The 18,833-nt window shown below is 37.2% G+C and overlaps 1 protein-coding gene across 1 annotated transcript in view; it reads left to right on the forward strand.

Annotated features, from left to right (window-relative positions):
* The window catches only part of LOC115266887 (uncharacterized), a 38,776-nt gene that overhangs the window by 16,990 nt on the left and 2,953 nt on the right, over nucleotides 1-18,833 (forward strand). Inside the window, exons 2-4 of the mRNA XM_029873488.2 lie at nucleotides 9,427-9,745; nucleotides 18,592-18,672; nucleotides 18,740-18,804. Coding sequence (XP_029729348.1) covers nucleotides 18,592-18,672; nucleotides 18,740-18,804 — 146 coding nt within the window. The 5' untranslated portion in view covers nucleotides 9,427-9,745. The remainder of the gene's footprint in view (nucleotides 1-9,426; nucleotides 9,746-18,591; nucleotides 18,673-18,739; nucleotides 18,805-18,833) is intronic.

The following is an 18,833-nucleotide window of genomic DNA, read 5'->3' on the forward strand; positions in this document are numbered from 1 at the left end:
CGCCACGAAGAACAAATAAAAACTCATACCATATGCAATCACATCAATAGACAACACAATACTCAACACTGTTCTTCACTTCTCTGCCCGGGACAATAAATAACATGATCTATTATTCTGCGATCCCCTCATAGGGGTGATGCATTCACAGTAAGAGTAAACGCAATACTAAGCATCCCCGCACCTATTGTTTGCGTTTCCGCGAAATACCAGCATACTTAGCAACTCTGCCGTAAAAATTTTTATAGGGAATTGAACCTTCGAATATAAATTATTTATTGATTGATTTGTCTTTATTAAAGAGACTTTCACGGAATATAAATTAAAAATACTGAAGTCTGAGCTACCAGTTGCGCGACGATGCGTAGTATCTAATATTATCTAATTCCAAAGAATATCATACTTCATATTTAATCATATTCCATATTTTCAGGATCAGCTTCTGAAATTAACTGTGGGTCATTGAATGTAGTTATATCGAAATGATATTTTCAGCACTGTTGCTTTTAAATACACTCATCAAATGTTTTCCTGAATATATTTTACGTCGATGTTGCCAAATGCACTAAAACTAAATTAAAACTACTTTAGGCTTTAGATACATTTTTTTTTAGTTCAACAGGTTATGCTAAATAGTCCATTACGATAGACTCATAATTGATGAACTGGCAACACTGTCACATTTTTTTAATCCTTATTATACTTGATATTGTTCAAATCAACACAAAACGTCTTTATATGGCATCGAACAATGTTTTTTTTTTGCGAAATTTATAAACTGCACCTGATTTTATCTGATACTTTATATGAAAAAATGAATATTTTTTCTTAAAACCGCTATATCTCAGGAACGACGCAAATTACCTTGGGGAGTTAAGCTTTTTCGATCGAAAAACGTCTGATAAACACGATGGAATCAAAATTTTTAAAATCAAAATATACGTATTTTGAGAAAAATCAATTTTTAGTTTTAAAATTGGAAAATATGATATCTGGCAACACTGTGCCAAAAAAACAATATTTTTTCTGGATTCCCTGAACGATTTCCTTTAAAAAAGCCGAAGGCCGAAAATGTGTGTGTGCAATCGTTTCAATGATAAAAATAAAAGAAAGAGAGGATAATTTTCATATCGGCCAAAACGTGGGGTGCTACCACGGACCGAGGGGTGATCCGATCGCACCAAAATTTGGATTTTTTTCTTTTTCCACCTAAACTAATATTTCAGCCAAATTTGGTTCAAATCCGTGATGGTCGATTGCAACTTTTCACATTTTCTCGGTCACTTCATATGGAATGACCCATATGCACGGGTGATCCTAGATATTGAGGTTTGATGGTAATAATAACTTCGTCCACAGGTTATATTATTATTATTATTAGCTTTATTAAGGAGATTTTCAGCCCGCGGCTGGTTCATCTCCAATTATCCACAGGTTATAAACGGTGAGATAGGTAATATTGGTAAATGTCCATAGGTCTTTTGGCTGATGCCAATAAACCCTAGTAAAGCCTGTATCCGCAATAATCGGGACACAGAAGTACGGCTATAGCTCTGTAATGAATCGGTAAAATTGGCCAAATAATTGACTGAGAACTCTTTGGTGTATGTTCATTATTTGTGCAACATTTCATAAAAATCGATGTATTACTTTTAACTGTGGATGAAAAACAAATACATGTGGTTTTAAGCATTTTGTACAATTATGACCAATTTTCATTCGCATAGTAGATGGTTCTTTTACGCTACAATTCAAAGTTCTGTGATGATAATTATGAAATTTCGTTAGCAGTTATGATACTTATAGAGACACTTTCTGGCAAAATTTCATCAAGTTTTATCAATTGGTTAGAAAGATACTGGTGTTGATAGGGGTGCGTGTTAAAGAAAATTTTTCGTGTTTTTCATATGCGATGTTTGACTATTCATAACTTTTGAATTTCTCTGCCAATTTTCATGAAATTTTCAGAGAAGACAGTTGATTATGTGTATATTATATCTGAAAAATTTGATGATTATTGATATCGTACTTTCAACAGTACAATCGAAACAATAAAGGGTGCTGACTAATTGCTGTCTGAGGGGCTAAAATCACGTTCAGTCCCAATACTTGTTTCGACTATAAAATTGTTAATAGTGCATCGATTTTTTTTTGAAATTTTGCCTATGCAACGAATACAGATTGGGAGGATTGTGTTCAAAATTTCAGTCATTTCCTTTGCCAAATTCAAAAGTTACAGCACTGTCAAGCAAAACTAGGGGCTGTACAAAATTCAATGGCGCACATTCTACTCTTTCTTTGCTAAAACAAAAAGTACTGCACCGATTCACATGAAATTTTGTAGGTGAAATGAACACATCTTAAGATGTTATTAGGCCAAATTTGAGCAATTTCAATGTATCTATTATAGATTTACAGCTGTATTTCTGTGTCCCGATTATTGCGGATACAGGCTTTAAGATGTTGGTCTCAAAATAACCCAGATAGGGAGTTAAGCTGAATGGTGATCAATAGACCGAATGGGCATTGACCTAGTGTCTCCACCTGATTCATAATAAATCTCCCTTCTTTCAAACAAAGGCTGTTCTTTCAAGTTGACCAGCGGAATTAATCATCAGTAATTTGACTGCTGGTATATTTCATATTGATGTTTTGTTCTTCGATGTCAAACTGTTCTAATGTTTATGGACGTTATAGAAAAAATCTATCAACGATTCTCCCTTCTTTCAACATATACGGTTCTTTCAAAATATTCTGTCAAAAACTGTCGGTAGTCTAACTACTAAAATTTTAAATATTAATTCAGTAAAGCTTGACTATAACCCATCGTTTACAAGAAATACATACACGGAGACAAATTTTGTTCGTTTGAAACAAAAATAGGTATTCATGTTTATTCGGTAAACTGATAAAATATTTAAAACTAAAATATTAATTTTTAAAACTAACTCAATTACATATTGATTTCTGCAATACCCATTGGGGGCTCCGTTCCGCCGTGGACAGCATAAACAAAACTCTCAAGTTCTAGCTGCAGCACCAAACAAGATTTCCTCCTGCAAAAAAAGTCAAGTTTCACCAAAAGTTTCCACGGAATCCCATTGATTTCGGGAGCGTATGTTATCTACATGATGTTGGCATTGAAAGTGCCACGCGGCTGGTGGGTTTTCCTAGAGAAGGAAATGACTTCAAATATTTCCGTAAGGCCGACCTGCCCCAAAAAAACAAAAAAATTTACATTTGTTTCTAACATAACCTGTCAGAAGATGCATTTTTGTTTCAAAAATGGATTGAATTTGCTTCAAATATGGCGTTCGATTTGCTCCAAACAGTTTTATTTTTGTTGCCAGAAAAAATTGACAATTTATTTGAGTTTACCTGAAATATTTTTGATTTTGCCATGCTTTTTTCTGCGTGTATATAAATTGTGCTCCAAGACTTCATTAGAAAGCAATCATACTTTACATTTTCCATATCGAATGTGTTACAGCTAGCCTACATCTTTTATGCCGATAATGATCAATCTGCTTAAGATCATCAACCCCGATAACTCATTTTGAAGGTATTATATGTTTTAAGGGCGTTTCCAGCGATTGAATATTCAACAACACTCGAAAGAACAGCCTATGAATCAAAGTAGAGATAATCTCAGAAGGGCGTGTTCTAAGTTGAAAGCCCTATCATTTTCTATCACAACAAATGAAAAGAATGACCTTTGTTTAGAAGAAGAGATAACGTCATTCAAACATCCTTATTATTATTTTGTCTTGAAAAATGACTCAAGGGAAAATCTAGGGTGCTCATAATACCAATAACACAGACAAACAGATGTAGCACTTCTAACATTTTTGGATTCAAATCATAGTCACGGAAACGTATTCACACAATGCTAAAAGAACAGAGTTTGGCCAACCATCAACTAGGTGACGGTAGTGGGCAAACATCAAACTCGAACAAAATCGACGCGAGTACAACGGTTGGCTAATTGGTCGACTATCAAGTCTTTAAATAGTTAACGATCGGTGACGATGGTAAATACCAGAATGTTACGTCTGTTTGCCTGTGCCAATAAGGTGTGCAATTTTTGCCAGATAGGTGTCATGCAAGCTAATAAGTATTCCATGCACTTGATATATCCATCAATTCGTCAATTGTGTCAAAGCGAGAATAGAAACTCCAAGGTGTTCTGAAGCCTCCACATTGACCTAGCGTACATTTTCGTGCCAATGCCTGATTCGGCCAGATTGTATTCATCAGGAAATTATCTGGAACCAATTTTAAAAAGTTTAGTCTAGGGTCTATTCGGGGAAACGGTTCATTCTGGGAATCGTTTTACGGGGAAAAAACTTTCGGGCAAACTTCATTCGGGGAACTGGTTTACGGGGAAATGTCGTACAATCGCAGAAGTATTAACTAGGTATATGCATTTTTTTTTTGGAAATGTTGAATAGCATACGTAGCAAAACGTTTGGGATAGGCAACTTTTTTTCTCTCACCTATTATATGTATATTATTGGTACAATTTTGAGCTCGATTGGATAATCTTTCGCGAAGCTAGAACAGTTCTCATAAAACACTATTTTTTAGACATCCATATTTGGAACTGTCATATCTCTGAAACCAGTGAATCGATTTCAATGAAATTTTGAGCATTCATCAACAATATATTGAAACTTGATACGACGTAATAAAATGTAATATCACAGAGAAACAAACGTAACACTTAGAACAATTTATTTAAAAAATCATCGTCACGAAATCGTAATCGCCCAATGCTTATCATGCCGTGTTTGGACAAGCCACCACTAGATGGCGGTAGCACAGAGAACAGACGTCTATCTTCGCTTTCTGCCTTGTGTAAAACTTTGTAACGGTCATTTCAGAGTATGTGGTTATGCTCCCGTTGAGCGGCGCTAGCGTCCCATCACTAACATTGTTGTGTTGTCATATTTGTTTCCAGTGCTCACCGTTTTTGGCCGTTTGGCGCTCGTGTCGCTTTGTGGGCTAGTGTATTTTAACGATGAACACTGCCATCGTGGGGTCAAATCGACTTTATATGTGGGGCTGTCTCCGTTGGTGGCGTTGAGGTACACTTAAATCCTTTACACACGATTTCAACGTATTTTTGTTCGAGCTTAAATGTCTGTTCTCTGTGGCGGTAGTGAGCAAACCTCAAACAGGAGCAAAAACGATGCCAGCGCCGCGACTGGTCAATTGAACAACTACCGAATATTTGAATCAACCGTTAAAAAGCTAATCGATGGGAAGCGAGTAGAGAGTGACGTCTGTTTCTTTGTGGTAAAATTTTCATATGATGAATAGTGAGTAACAAAAGATCACGCAATGTCCATCTGCATCAGCTTTTCATGGGTGGTTTGATTTAATTCAGCATGTGAGGTTCGTATGAGTGAGAAAGTGTGCTGATTAATGCCTTGATGAAGGCACGGAGGTACATCTGGTATTGCTTCAGAATCTTCTTCTGAGATTCCTAACAGGTTCTAGACCAAAACTAGAAGGAACTTGCTGGAGTATTTCCCCAAAGAAATCCTTTCCTACAGCATTTCTTGAGGAATGGTATAACTAAAAAATGCTTGAGGAATTTCTCAACATATGTACTATTGTACTACCTTATAAGCTCTTGGAGGATTCTCATTGGACATATCTGATAGAATCCTAGAATGAACTTCTGGAGGAATTCCAGAAGGATCTGCAGAAATTAAAATATTAAATTCTGGAAGGAAACCAAAAAAGAGTTCCCAGATGAATCCTGGAAAGAGTTCCTGAAAAAATCCCTGAAGCAGTGTCTAAAAGAATTCCAGAAGAACTTTCCAAAGGAATCCCGGAAGAAGTTCCCGAAGGAATTCACGAAGAAATTCCCGAAGTTCTTGAAGCAATCGCAGAAGAAGTTACTGAATAAAAGACTCCTAGAAAAAGCTCCTGTAAAAATCCCGGAGTTGTCTTTGGAGGAATACTGAAAGAATTTCTTGTAGGATTTCTGGGAGGATCTCAGGAAGAATTCCTGAAAAAAAACCAGAAGGAACTCCGAGAGGAATCTTGATTAAAGAAGGAATTTAGGAACTCCCGAAGTATTTCTAAGAAATCCCAGAAAAAAACTCTGGAAGAATGTCGGAGTACTTCCTGGAGGAATCCTGACAAGACCTCTTGAATGAATCTCAGACGGAACTGTAGAAGTCCTCTATTTTTTTTTGCTTCCGAAACCACCACTCACTACCATCACCACTCTTCGACCGGATCTTCGAAGCTTTCCAAAAGCTCATCTCGTTTGACCAAGAAATGTGCTGTTCTAAAGCGCACGATTTAGAACAGTGTGCTCTCACACTGAAACAAATTGAAAATGACTTTTTTAATTGTTTTAATCTGGTATATTTTCACAATTTGAACGCTATTATTGCTATAGGAATCTCTTTAGGAATCTCAGGAGAAACTCATGGAAGAATTCCAGATGAAACTTCTGAAGGAATCCTGAATAAACCCCCAGAAGAAAGAACTCCCTGGGAATCCCACAAGAAACTCTTGGTCGGGCCCTGACTCCGTTTTTTTTAGAAAAACCCCAATGATTTCCTTGGAGGAATCTCGGATGAAGTTCCTGCGGAATATTCCTGACTAAAAATTACATGTATCAAGCTTATATCATATTGTGTATTGCAACAATATAGCATCACCCTGACTCACCTCGATATCTCTAAAACCAGAACACCTACTATTTAACGGCAATACGGCTTCGGACACTATGTAATATGCGTATCTATCGATAGCATGATCGATACGGTTTGATGAGTAAACCTCAAAATAAATATCCGACGCCATTTTTGAAAACCAAGATCGGGGCCACTGAATGGTAATTTGAGCTATGATGCCTTGCAACATGGGTATCTATCGATCGGGCTTGATGAGTAAAAAGGTGGTGGCTGGGTAGATAGTAGAGTAGAGGGTTAGGTTAGACGGTAGGATTCAGGATAAATAGTGGAGAAGGTATGGTGAAGGGTTATGGTAGAAGATAAGGTAGAGGGTAGGGCAGATGGTAGGGTTGAGGTTTAGGATAGAGCGTAGGATAGAGGCTTAGGATAGAGGGCAGAGAAAACGGAAAGGTGAATGGTAAGTGACGGTTAGGATTAGATAAACTTAGATTTTCTTGAAATACCTTCAGGAATTCTTTCCGCGATTGATTAGGGCTATCCTCTCCAGAATCTTCCCAGGATTTCTTCCGGAAATTCTTCGGATCTTCTTCTTCTTCTTTATGGCTCGACGATCGCATTGGAACTTGGCCTGCCTCTATTCAACTTAGTGTTCTTTGAGCACTTCAACAGTTATTAATATGGGCTTTCTTTGCCTGCCATTGCATGAATTTGTACATTGTTACACTATGCCCAGGGAGTCGAGAAAACTGTACCGACCGGAACGGGAATCGAACCCGCCGTCTCCGGATTGGCGATCCATAGCCTTAACCACTAGGCTAACTGGAGACCCTAAATTCTTCAGATGTTCCTTCCGAAATTGCTGTAGAGATTGCTCCTGACCTGACCCTTGAGATCTCTTCAGGGATTTCTGCAGGGATCACACTTATTTCTGAATTGCCTGTTCGGTACTTTTTTGACGAGATTATAACAGCAGTACGATCTCGGTGGTTTCGGTAATCGATTTTACTGAGGTTCAGTAAAACAACTGTCAAAATCGTATGGAAAAGGTAAACAATGCATTTTTGCTGAACGAGTTCGGTGCTCAGCAGTTTTAATCTCGTCAAAAAATTACCGAACTCGGTAATCAAAATTAAGTGTGATTGATTTAGCAAATCCTGAATGGATTCTTTAAAGTCATTCTTTGGATAGGAATGCCGAATTCCTTCAATGATTCATGTTTGAACTCCTTCAAAGATTATTTCCGGGTTTTCTGCTGTTATTCTATTAAGAATTCCTCTCGAAAAGGAATATGAAAGAATATAGATTTCTGCTGAGTTTTCTTCAGGCAGTTCTAGATTTTTTAGAATTCTGATGGGATTCCTTCAAAAAGTTTTCCCGCGTTTTTTTTTTTTTCAGGGATTTCTTCAATCTTTCCTTTCGGGATTTCCTCTATGGTTCCTTTAGGGATTCCTGCTGAGCTTCCATTCGGGATTCCTGCCATGATTCCTCTAAGGATTCCATCAAGTAGTCTCCACGGGATTCCTTCAATAATAAAGTAATTCCAGCTTTAGAAAATCTTGAAAGGATACTTTCAAAAATTCTAGCCGGCATTTCTTTAGGAATTCCTTCTGGAATTCCCGGGCTTACTCCGGTAATTCCTCCCGGGATTTCTTCTGTGATTATTTCAGGGATTCTTGTCGAGCTTCCAGCTGAGACTCCTCACAGGATTCTACCAGAATTCATCCCGGAATTCCTTGAGTGATTTCTTTGAATTTGATTAGATTACGGATTGCATTAGAAAATCTTGAACTGACAAGTGTTCTAGTCGGAATTCCTTTATGGATTACTGCTGCAATTCCTTCAAAGAACCCTTCCGGGATTTTGTAAAGCATTTTATTAGGGGTTCCTTCTAGGACCCCGTCAAAGATTTTTTTTTCAGGGAATTTTGCAGGAGTCTTTCAGGTATTCATGCCAGAATTCCTGCTGGGGTCCCTTCAAAGATTCTTCTTTTTTCCGTGATTTCTTTAAGAATCCCATCAGGGATTCTGAACGGGATTTCGTTTGTGATTTCTACTGGAAAACATCCACCATCCATACAGCTAATGAGAGTGGAAGAATAACAGAAAAATAGAGAAACTGCTTTTTGATGCTTTTTGATGATAGTGTAAAAGTTGTGTCAAAACAGAGCTTGAAAAATAAAATACCAGATGTTGAGGAACCTTCAATGCTGTTGTGATTTTTTTTTAACTACACCATGAACTTCCCTTTTTTTTCTTTCGTGAAATCATGTTTATTTAATTTAAACTTGATTGTTGGTAGTAAATGCTTATGAAGATTATAATTTTGAGACACTTTGGGCGTTAATGGGTTAACAACAATTTTCCCGGTATTCATCTCAAATTCCCGGATGTTTTCCAGGACGTTCCAAATTCCTGCCTTTTTTTTTCAGTTCGGTGGCTACCCTGCTGCTTATTAACTGAGGACATCCTCTGCCAAATACCATTTTTCATGATCTACGCCCATGAAAGTCAAATTTTCGTTCTGAAAAGTTCCTGGACCGACCGGGAATCTATTCTTTTTCCTTTCAAGTTCAATAAATCAGTTTTAATTGCTTTCTATTTGAGTGGTTTATAACTTATAATCTGCAGTGGATTGAAAGCGATTCTGAAGTGCACAGGTTTTATTTTTAACTACATATTAAGCCCACTATATTGTCAATATTACCAAACTGTGTTTAAAATGGAAGAATTTTATATTCATTTTACTAATCTCTTAATATTTTTTTCAGATTCACATTGTAATTTCGCAAAGTCTGCCGCAGGATCCGGCTAGCGGAAACTAGTCACATCATAACCGGGGCGCATACGATCAACTCACAATTCAGACACAGATTTCCGCCTACGAAAACGCTTACGTAAGCTTCGTAGAGCTCCGCCGGCGTTTATTGCATCTCCCGCCGCCGTATAGAACACAGTGTCGTAGTGGAGACGCCCGGTAATTGCCGTGACATCTTCGATGCTGCCTCCATCATCATCGCCGTCTCAGTAGCAGCAGCAGCAGTAATAGCACTGATTCCGCGATAAGCGCCTCGTTGAAAACACGGAAAGGTGAGTTGACTGTCTGAGACGGGCCCATGGATCCGATACATCTATGAATATTATATTGGCTAGCTAACATGTAATAAGATGTACCACGTGGTGCTTGGCGTAGTTATAGAGTTCTAAGAACATGAACAAAACGAATTTTGCTGAGCTTATTTATGCGTAAAGTATTGACACCTTTAATTGACGAGGTCTAACTAAACGATACAATATTGGCAGGCGAAATGCGAACCTACCGATGTTAATAGGAAATATACATCCCAGGTTTGATTTCCATGCAAACCGTTCAATGCCGACCTCTTATCAACTAAATCAAACTCAAATAAACAGGAACATCTTCAATTGTAGTGCATTTTTCGCAAACCGTCATATTTTTGTCGTTGGCAATAAGCGCTCCCATCCTATCGGATCCCGCTATCATTTCGAAAACTAATTAGCACATGTCAAAGCCCAGTTCGTTGCCAGAGTGGTTGAGGATGTCGGGTGCTAAACGAATACGTTTCACACCATCATCGCATTCGATTCGATGGACCAGTGACGTGGGTTCTACCACAGCTATCTAAATGGAAATCGGTTGTGTGCCACTTTATTTGTCCGAACCTCTAATTGTTCGATTTGACTCTGGGACTTGTTGTCCCGCCAGCCCGTTGGAATAACGAAAATTATTAAGGCGATTTCCTCCATCATCAGCGACCGAATTAAAAGCTCACCGCACCAACAGCAGCAGCAACGCCTTGTGCAGTCTAGTGACACCTACACGCATCGGTTGTTTTGTGATGCGCAATCAACAGCCGCAACGTGCGCCGCCTGGTAGGATCGACCTAATGGTGACCGTGGCGCTTACACGCTAAAACTGCTCAGCACTAAAATGTGTAAGACCTACTCATAAGTGCATAATTTCCAGACCACACAAAAATGAGTGACAGTTACACATTCTCAAAAAACAGCTCGTACACTCGTCTAGATGCGAAATGTTGATTTGTTTTTGTTTTCCAAGGTCACTAGTAAACCGAGCTAGATTGGCGTACGAAAATTTTTGCGAATTTAACGATTTTGCGGACACTGGAGCTGATTTTGTAAATGTGCAAGGGTTACACATTTTTGGTGTAGTCTGGAAATTATGCACTTTAGTGCTGAGCGGCGTTAGCGTGTACAGCTTAAAAAACGTGAGATTTACTCGCTTTGAACGAAAGATCGCAGAATTCGCGTTGGATGTGATGGGGGTATAGGAATTCAATTGTACACATCAAATCAGGGCAAGTTTCCGTGTTAGGATCTAGGCAAATTGGTTGACTTAATTGCAAACGTTTTGAGTCATGTTGATGAGTGTCGATGAGCAATACTATGGAATAATAATTCAAAAATAGTTTCAGATAAAAGTATAGTAGGTATAGTCAGTATAGTCAAGTCAGTGTATCCTTGCTTTGGCGTTTTCCAATCGATACCGATCTGGTTTTGTTGCTGCTGTTGTTTTTTGTGTGGTGATTGGCAAACTCGCGTGTCATGTCTCGGGCATGTGGGCTTGTCAACAACGCAATCGTTGCTACACTCATCTTTATAATAACCACCAGAGATGTACGTGTTATTTCAATTGATATATCTGTTGGAAACCTCAACAGGAAATAGAGTAAAGTGGGGCAAATTTCGAGTGGGGCAAGAGTTTCTTTTGAAGTTTTTGAGCGCAATTCAAATTATTTCTTTCGGGTGTCAAGGTTGTCCGAAACCTTTTTGAAAAAGAGTCTTTCACTCCAAAAATTATGAAAATTGATCAATGTTTCGAAAAGTTGTGACAAAATGTTGATTTTTGATCAAAAAAATGTAATTTGCGATGGTCCTTCCAACGCATGGATTGGAATTGTAATGAAATCAAACTCGGTCTTTTATTTTGGGGCGTAACTAGGTATATTTTGAAGATGCTTTAGCATGTATAACTTTTTGCAAAAAAAGATTTGGAAATCATATTTTACCCATAGTGGGGCAAAAGTTCGAATTGTGGGGCAAAAGTTCGAGTCATGTGGCAACTTCAGGTAAAAACCTAAAATTGTGTAAAATGTACATATTATCTCTATAAATGATGAAATTAGTGAGAAAATGCGATCAAAGTGGAAAAAAAATGTTGTTTTATCTAAATTTGGCGGAAAACTACTAATTTTTGGACTAACTAACCCTGATTTGGGTAAAATCCAGATCGAATTTTAAAGTGTACTCCAGTTCCAACATCAAATATTAATTAGTTTCAATTATTTCTATTACCAAAGTGTCAAAATAGTGTGCTACGGTTAGCGAAATCCCACAAACACTAGATTCGAACTTTTGCCCCAGTGGTGGGGCAAGAGTTCGAAAAAGACGCCCACATACAAAAGGTGTTGTAACTCAAAATTGAAAAGACATTTGGCGTAACTTTGTTCAGCAAAATTTTAGCCCATGGATGGTAGAATCACCACACGGTATTCATTTATTTTTATTTGCTTCGACTTTAAAAAAAAAAATGAATTTTCAACTAGGGTCGATCTTTTACCCCACCTTATTCTACGTCAATTGTTCGGTTTATTTACCACATGATGATCCATCCCCTACGGATGCTTTCAAGCAAGTCATCGCATACTGCACTTCAAAAGGCCTTTCACTAATTGTTGATAGTGATGCTTATGTTCACCATATCATCCGGGGCAGCTCAGACAGTAACTTGAAATGCTCCACTTTGATGGAATACTTAACCCTTCAGCGCGCGCGCGCCGTTGTAAAAAGTACAACACTACCAAAAAAAACCTCGCTCATCGTATACAACGCGAGCGCGGTGCAGTTTCAGCTGGTTGATGGCGCGCGTCCTGGAAGGTTAACTAGTACAGAACCTGGCAACCACCCAACCTTTATGGTTTCTGTTAGAGAAGAAGTGTGTTAGACATAAAGCTTTGCTCTAGCAGAATTAGTCACGAGTTGACCAATTGACATGTTAGATGAAGATTTTTTTGAATCTTTTTTGAACACTCACATGTTACTTCACTAACTTTGCGTTTCAGGAATCCCCGGTCAACCAACTGGGATCTCTTTACTGATTTGGTTGTGTCCAAATTTTCCATGGATACTCACCATCCATTAACACTACACGTGATGTATATGATACCATTGATAAATATTACAACGGCCTTGATCATGGAAGCTTGCCCTCTGCTGTCTGTGAAGACCACAAGAGGTGGAACTCTTATCTGGCGAAGCTCAGGAATGAATGTAGAAAGTGTTGGAACAGACGATTCGGCTGGAAACACCTTAGTACAAATGTTTCCAGTTTGAGTGAAGTCAGTCCGTTGAACAAAATGCTAGCAAAATCTTGTAAATTTCCAAGGGAACAAACTTCCGATGAGGAAGTTTTGAAATCTTTTCTTGTACCGTCTTGGGGGGGGGGGTGATAATGGGTCAAAAATGCATACTTCCACATTCAGTGTTCAATAACTTTTGCTTCTGTGCATGGAAAAGTCCGTTGATCATTGGAATTTGGGCTTTGCTAATGCATGCACAAATGATGATAACATATTTGGAGTACATCAATTTTCCTTAAAACTACAAGTGTATGAAAATTGACCCATTCTCACCCCTTCGAGGGGGTCAAGGAAACCGAATTTGTTCCGCATTGACAACAAAGCAAGATAGAAAAGTTCTGGTCAAGGTTGATACTACTTACAAATACTATGTTATACGATAAACATGAGTATGAGATTGTAAGAAGTATCAATCCACCTAAAAGTGTGATGTTTCATCGAGCCGTAAAAGTGGCATTTTAAAAAGGCCTTTTTTTCAAGCAATTTTCGATGATTTATCAAGAAATAACTAATTGCTCTAGAAACTTAATTTTTTGACAGGAACTGCTGGCAACCACGAGAATGACACTATAATTTTTTTGATTCGATATTCGCAATATTTATTTAATGAGAAATTTCAGAAAATGTTTTAACCCAATCTCGTCTCTCTGACCCATTGTCACCCCCAACGAGGGTAGTTATGACTCTTTAGCTTCGGCTCGGAGTATAATAACTATAGAATCGATTGAGTGGGCAATAAATAGTTTTACTCCTTTGAAATCTCCTGGAGCATATAGAATATATCCTATTTTGCTACTTGTTTTCAATTTTGCTACAGGGTATATTACCAAATCCTGGCGAAATATTACTGTAAGATTTATTCCGAAAGTGGGATGAGTGTCTTAAAAAGAAGCAAAGAGTTTCAGACCTATCAGTTTGTCCTTGTTTGAAATTGAGTGTTTGTGGATGCCCCCAAGGGGGAGTCTTATCTCCACTTTTGTGGAATTTCGAAGTAGATACACTTTAGAGGCCACTCAATAATAGCGGCTTTCCTACATACGGTTTTACCGACGACTACCTTAGTTGGAGTCGCCAATATGACCTTTTGGTTATTCTTAACTTAACTTTAGTTTAGCTTAGATTGACCGTGCATGTCAATAATGGTTGCTCTTCCGTGAAAGAAAGTAGATAGAAAGATACAATGTAGGTGGAAAGAGAGGGCAGGGATTGAACCCAGGTCCTTCAGCATGATTCTTAGCGTCAGTTACTAGACCACCAAGCACATCAGTCCTTAGGAACTCTAAAAACTAGAAAGTCTGGAAACTAGTGTTGTATCAGTTAAAGGGCGTCCACAAGTACTATTACAACCATTGTGATCTCGAATAGTAGTTTACCTTCTTAAAAAAAAAGTGAATCTCGAGGACTCAAGTTATATGCTTAGCAGATAACATAGCATAGTCGAGTTTGAGGTAAATACAAGGTAAATATAATAATGACTGTATCGTCTAGACTCTAGAGAAATTATTATTCGTGGAGGAATTTTTGCAGAAATGTTCGGATGAATTTTCTAAGAAATTTCTGCAGGAATTCTGAGGAGAGATTTGAAGAGGAATCCTAAAGAAAATCCTAAAATGGACCGTCCATAATTAACAGTGTTTGGCAACCAAAGTTATAAATGAATTCAGTAGTTTTTCTTCCCTTCTCTTACCAAGCGACACGACCTGTTTCCCAGCCAGTAACAGCAACCTTATTGCAATTTAATCCTTGTCCGTATCATGGACAACATAACACAATTGCTACTTCTTCAAACCACAAAAAGCGCAGATTCTGAATCGTTATGCAAGTTGAACGATATTTGAATTTATTTGAATCGTCAAAGAAATCCTTAGAGAAAATTTCGGAAGAATCGTCGCAAGAATTTCTGGAGGAATTTCGGGCAAAATCAGCGAAGAAATTCGTGAAATATAGCTTGGAGGGATTTTCGGACTATCCGAGAAATTTCTGTATATGAATTATCGCATATATAGATTTCTGGACAAACTCCTGTATACATTCTTTGGGAAAGCACAAAAACATTTCAGGATGAATTTCTTGAGTTTTTTTTTTTTGAAAACCTCGGGTGAATTTCTGGAAAAAACCTCTCTGAAACTACTGGAAGAATCCTAGAGGTTTCTAGATTATTTCTCGAAAAAAATTATAAATAAAGTGTCTAAAAATTCAAGAAGGATTTCTCGGAGAAATTTCTAAAGGAACCTCTAAAAGGAAGCATCGGAGAAGTTCCTGGAGAAATCTTCAGAGGACATGCTGCTGGAATCTGTGAATAAAATCTAAAAGAAATCTGTGCAGGGATTTCTGAAGGAATCCACGGAGAAGAAAATAAAACCTCTTCTTAAATGATGGTGGAAACTAGAATACATTGCAGGAGGAATATTCAGATGGATTTTAGATAAATTTCTGGAATTCTTGTAAAAATCTATGTAGGAATTTTTATATGAATGTTTATAGGATTTTTTTGAGGAACACTCAAAGAAATTCGTGGATATTTTCCGGAGAAGTTTATTGAAGAATTCTCTGAGTAATTTTTGGAAGTAACTTCATAAGAATTCATGTAGGATTCCTTGGTGAAGTTAATGGAGAAACTTTCATATGTACTCCTGTCAGAATTTACAAAGATATGTTTAAACAAATCTAAAGAATTTATGAATAAATCCTCGGAAAAATTTCTAGACAAATCCTTGAAGCAATTTGTGAAAGATTCCCAGCTGGAATTTTCGATGAAGCTATGGTAGGAAAATCTGAAGAAACCCTTGGAGAAATTTCTGGAAGAACCCTTAAAGAAATTTGGAGAAGATTTCTTGGAGAAATTTTTTTGATGCGTTTCTCTAGGAATCTCTTGGAGGAAACTTCGAATACAGGAGTTTTTGAAAGATTTGTTGGAAAATTTTCCGAAGGTGTCATCAGCGGAATTCCCAGGTAAAAGCTCCTAGCGGAGCGGAATACTCAAGGAATGGCATAAAGAAATATGTGGAGGAATTTCTAGAATAATTTTTGGACGGAATCTTGGGGAAGAATTCAAATAGAATATTAAAAAAAAGATTCTTTTAAAATATTCCTGGTATTTTTTTTTTTGAAGAATTTGTGAAGGAATTCTAGTTTGAAAGTAATTTATAGATGAATACTTAACAGGATTATTTTTATTGTTGTAGGGTAAGTGTTCCAATTATGACTTTAGTACCAATTATTCGCCATAGTTGATTTTCAACAAAAAAAAAATGTGGACAAAAGATCACGTTCACAAAAGATGGTTGCACTCATTTGAACTCCACATGCTGCTCAAATTATGATAAAAATAAATCATTTTCCTTAAAATTTCGGCTCCCTTGCACTTTTTTTTCGCCATAGTGTACCAGTTATTGCTAATCCCATAAGGAGTGCATGCAAATAGTGCGTAAAGCAACCGAAGTTAAAAAATGTAACCATAACAGGTACAGGGTTCCCATCATTGACACGTCATAATAAATACTAAAAGTAGTTTTGGCTCCGTTTCTATATTTTTACTGTAAAGTATGGAAACTAAGCTATCTTTGAACATATTGATGACATTCTTCTCGTTATTTTTTACAAACAGTTTTAGTGCCATAATTGTTACAAGCACCCTAATATAGATAGAGTCATCAAGTTCCTAGAAAACAAAGAATTCTTGAAATCATATGAATTCTTGAATAAATATTTTCTGTAAAATCCTGATTCCCATGAACTTTTTTAGGAGGAACAGAAAAAATATATTGAACAAATGGAAATATTCTTGAATATCTGGGCCATGAATGAAACCTCAGCAAAATTGTTTTAAGTTATGATATTCTAAAGTTTTCCATAAATTTTATTCAGTGGAACAAAAGGTTTCTAGAAATTTTAACACTCGAAGATTGTCTATCAGTAAATTTATATTTTGCTCAAATCACGATTCAAGTTTTCTCAGTTGTTGTAAATATTAGAGTGGGTCATCGTTTATATGGAAAAATGAAAAATTCAATGGTATCCCATCAGATCAAAGCTTTTTTGACCCCATATAAGGACCCAAATAAGTGTGCAAAATTTGGACACGATCGGTTATGTCTACGTTTTGCGCATCGCGTTTGAAGTTTATATGGGGTTTTACATGGGAAAACACACTTTTTTGCATTTCTCTCATAACAAGCTCGATTTTTTCTAAAACCATGTAACCGATAAAGTTAAAACATAGCCTAGGGTGTCCTGAAAAACTTTGTCGAAGACCGCGAAGTGATCCGATGCTTATGAAAAAAGTTATAGCGTTGGCATTGCTTGGTGAAGCAGCATGATTTTGTTGCTATTGTTATTCCATAAACATAAACACATGCATGCGGTTCGTTGGTTATAACTATCTTCACAAGCATCGAATCGCTTTGCGGTCTTCAACAAAGTTTTTCAGAACATCCTAGGCTATCATTTTACAGTATCGGTTAAAAAATTTCAGACAAACTTTTTCAACTTATGACAAAAATGCAAAAAAGTATGTTTTCCCATACAAAATCCCATACAAATTTCAATTGCAATGCGCAAAGTGTAAACGCAACCGATCGTGCTCAAATTTTGCACAGATACTCAGGACCCAAAACGGAACCAAAGCTTAGATCTGAGAAAACGGTTCCGATGACCCACACTAGTAAATATTCTATCAGGAATCCTTACGTATCCAGAATCCAGTACAGTGGTTTTTCGGTTTTATCACGATCAAAAAAAATTTTACCGTGATATAAACGAAACCGTGAATTTGGTGAAACGAGAAAAAATGTATTTTTTTTTTCATTCAAAATCGTTCAGCTGTAATGTATATGAGTCGTAGTTCACATTTTTTAACAGTTTTGGTGGACTGGGCAATGCAGTATTGATTTTATTTTGATTTCAGAATGTTTTAGAACAAGTGTGATAAAAACGAAACGGAAATCGTGATAAAATCGAATAGAAAAGCGTGAATTCGGGCGAGTAGTGATTAAAACGACTAGTGATAAAACCGAAACGCCACTGTACGTACAACATGTTTTATATAAAAAAAAAACTTCAGTTAAAAAGAATGTTTCAGTTCAGCTTCCGAGCGTTTTTTTCTGACAGCAAATGCAATTCTGAGGCTCGCACGTCTGGAGCAATTCATGCTTAAATTTCCGACCGTATTCCTAGTCTAGGGGTTTTCCTGGAAAATACACCAGACAACATTTTCACGAGTTTCATTGGACTCATAGGTGACATTTTTGATAAATTGTTAAAGATTTTTTTGGAACATTTTTCGAATCAGTGATAGTTATTAATTGAGTCAGTTCTAGCAGAATAATCAGCAAAAATACTCAGAATAACTTTGTGGAACTTTCGGGGGATTTCCTCCATTCTTGACGTTTTTCAATTGGGTTATTCAAGAGCTTCGAAGAGTTCTTACAAAATCCAGTGTGAGAATTACTGATTTCTTGATCCGTTATGTATGCTGATCTATTATTACATCGTTAAAGTTAAAGATTTACTCACATTTCTTTTACCTTTTACTAGATGGGAAACTCGCTTTGCAAGGAGCCTCGCGCAAACAGTTCGATGCGACCCGGGAGAGTACTGGACCGATTTGGGAATATTGTAATACAACAACTTGAACTTTCTGCTAAGATCTGCGTTTAAATTCAACTCTATTAATGTCTTACAGATGTGCCCTAGTGGATTAAGTAAAAACAAACATGGAATCAATAAAACCTACCTAAGCCGTCACGTGTAAGATCCCCAAAAGTGAATAAATATCG

This window comes from Aedes albopictus, chromosome 2, assembly GCF_035046485.1.
Source record: "Aedes albopictus strain Foshan chromosome 2, AalbF5, whole genome shotgun sequence".
Lineage (NCBI taxonomy): Eukaryota > Metazoa > Arthropoda > Insecta > Diptera > Culicidae > Aedes > Aedes albopictus.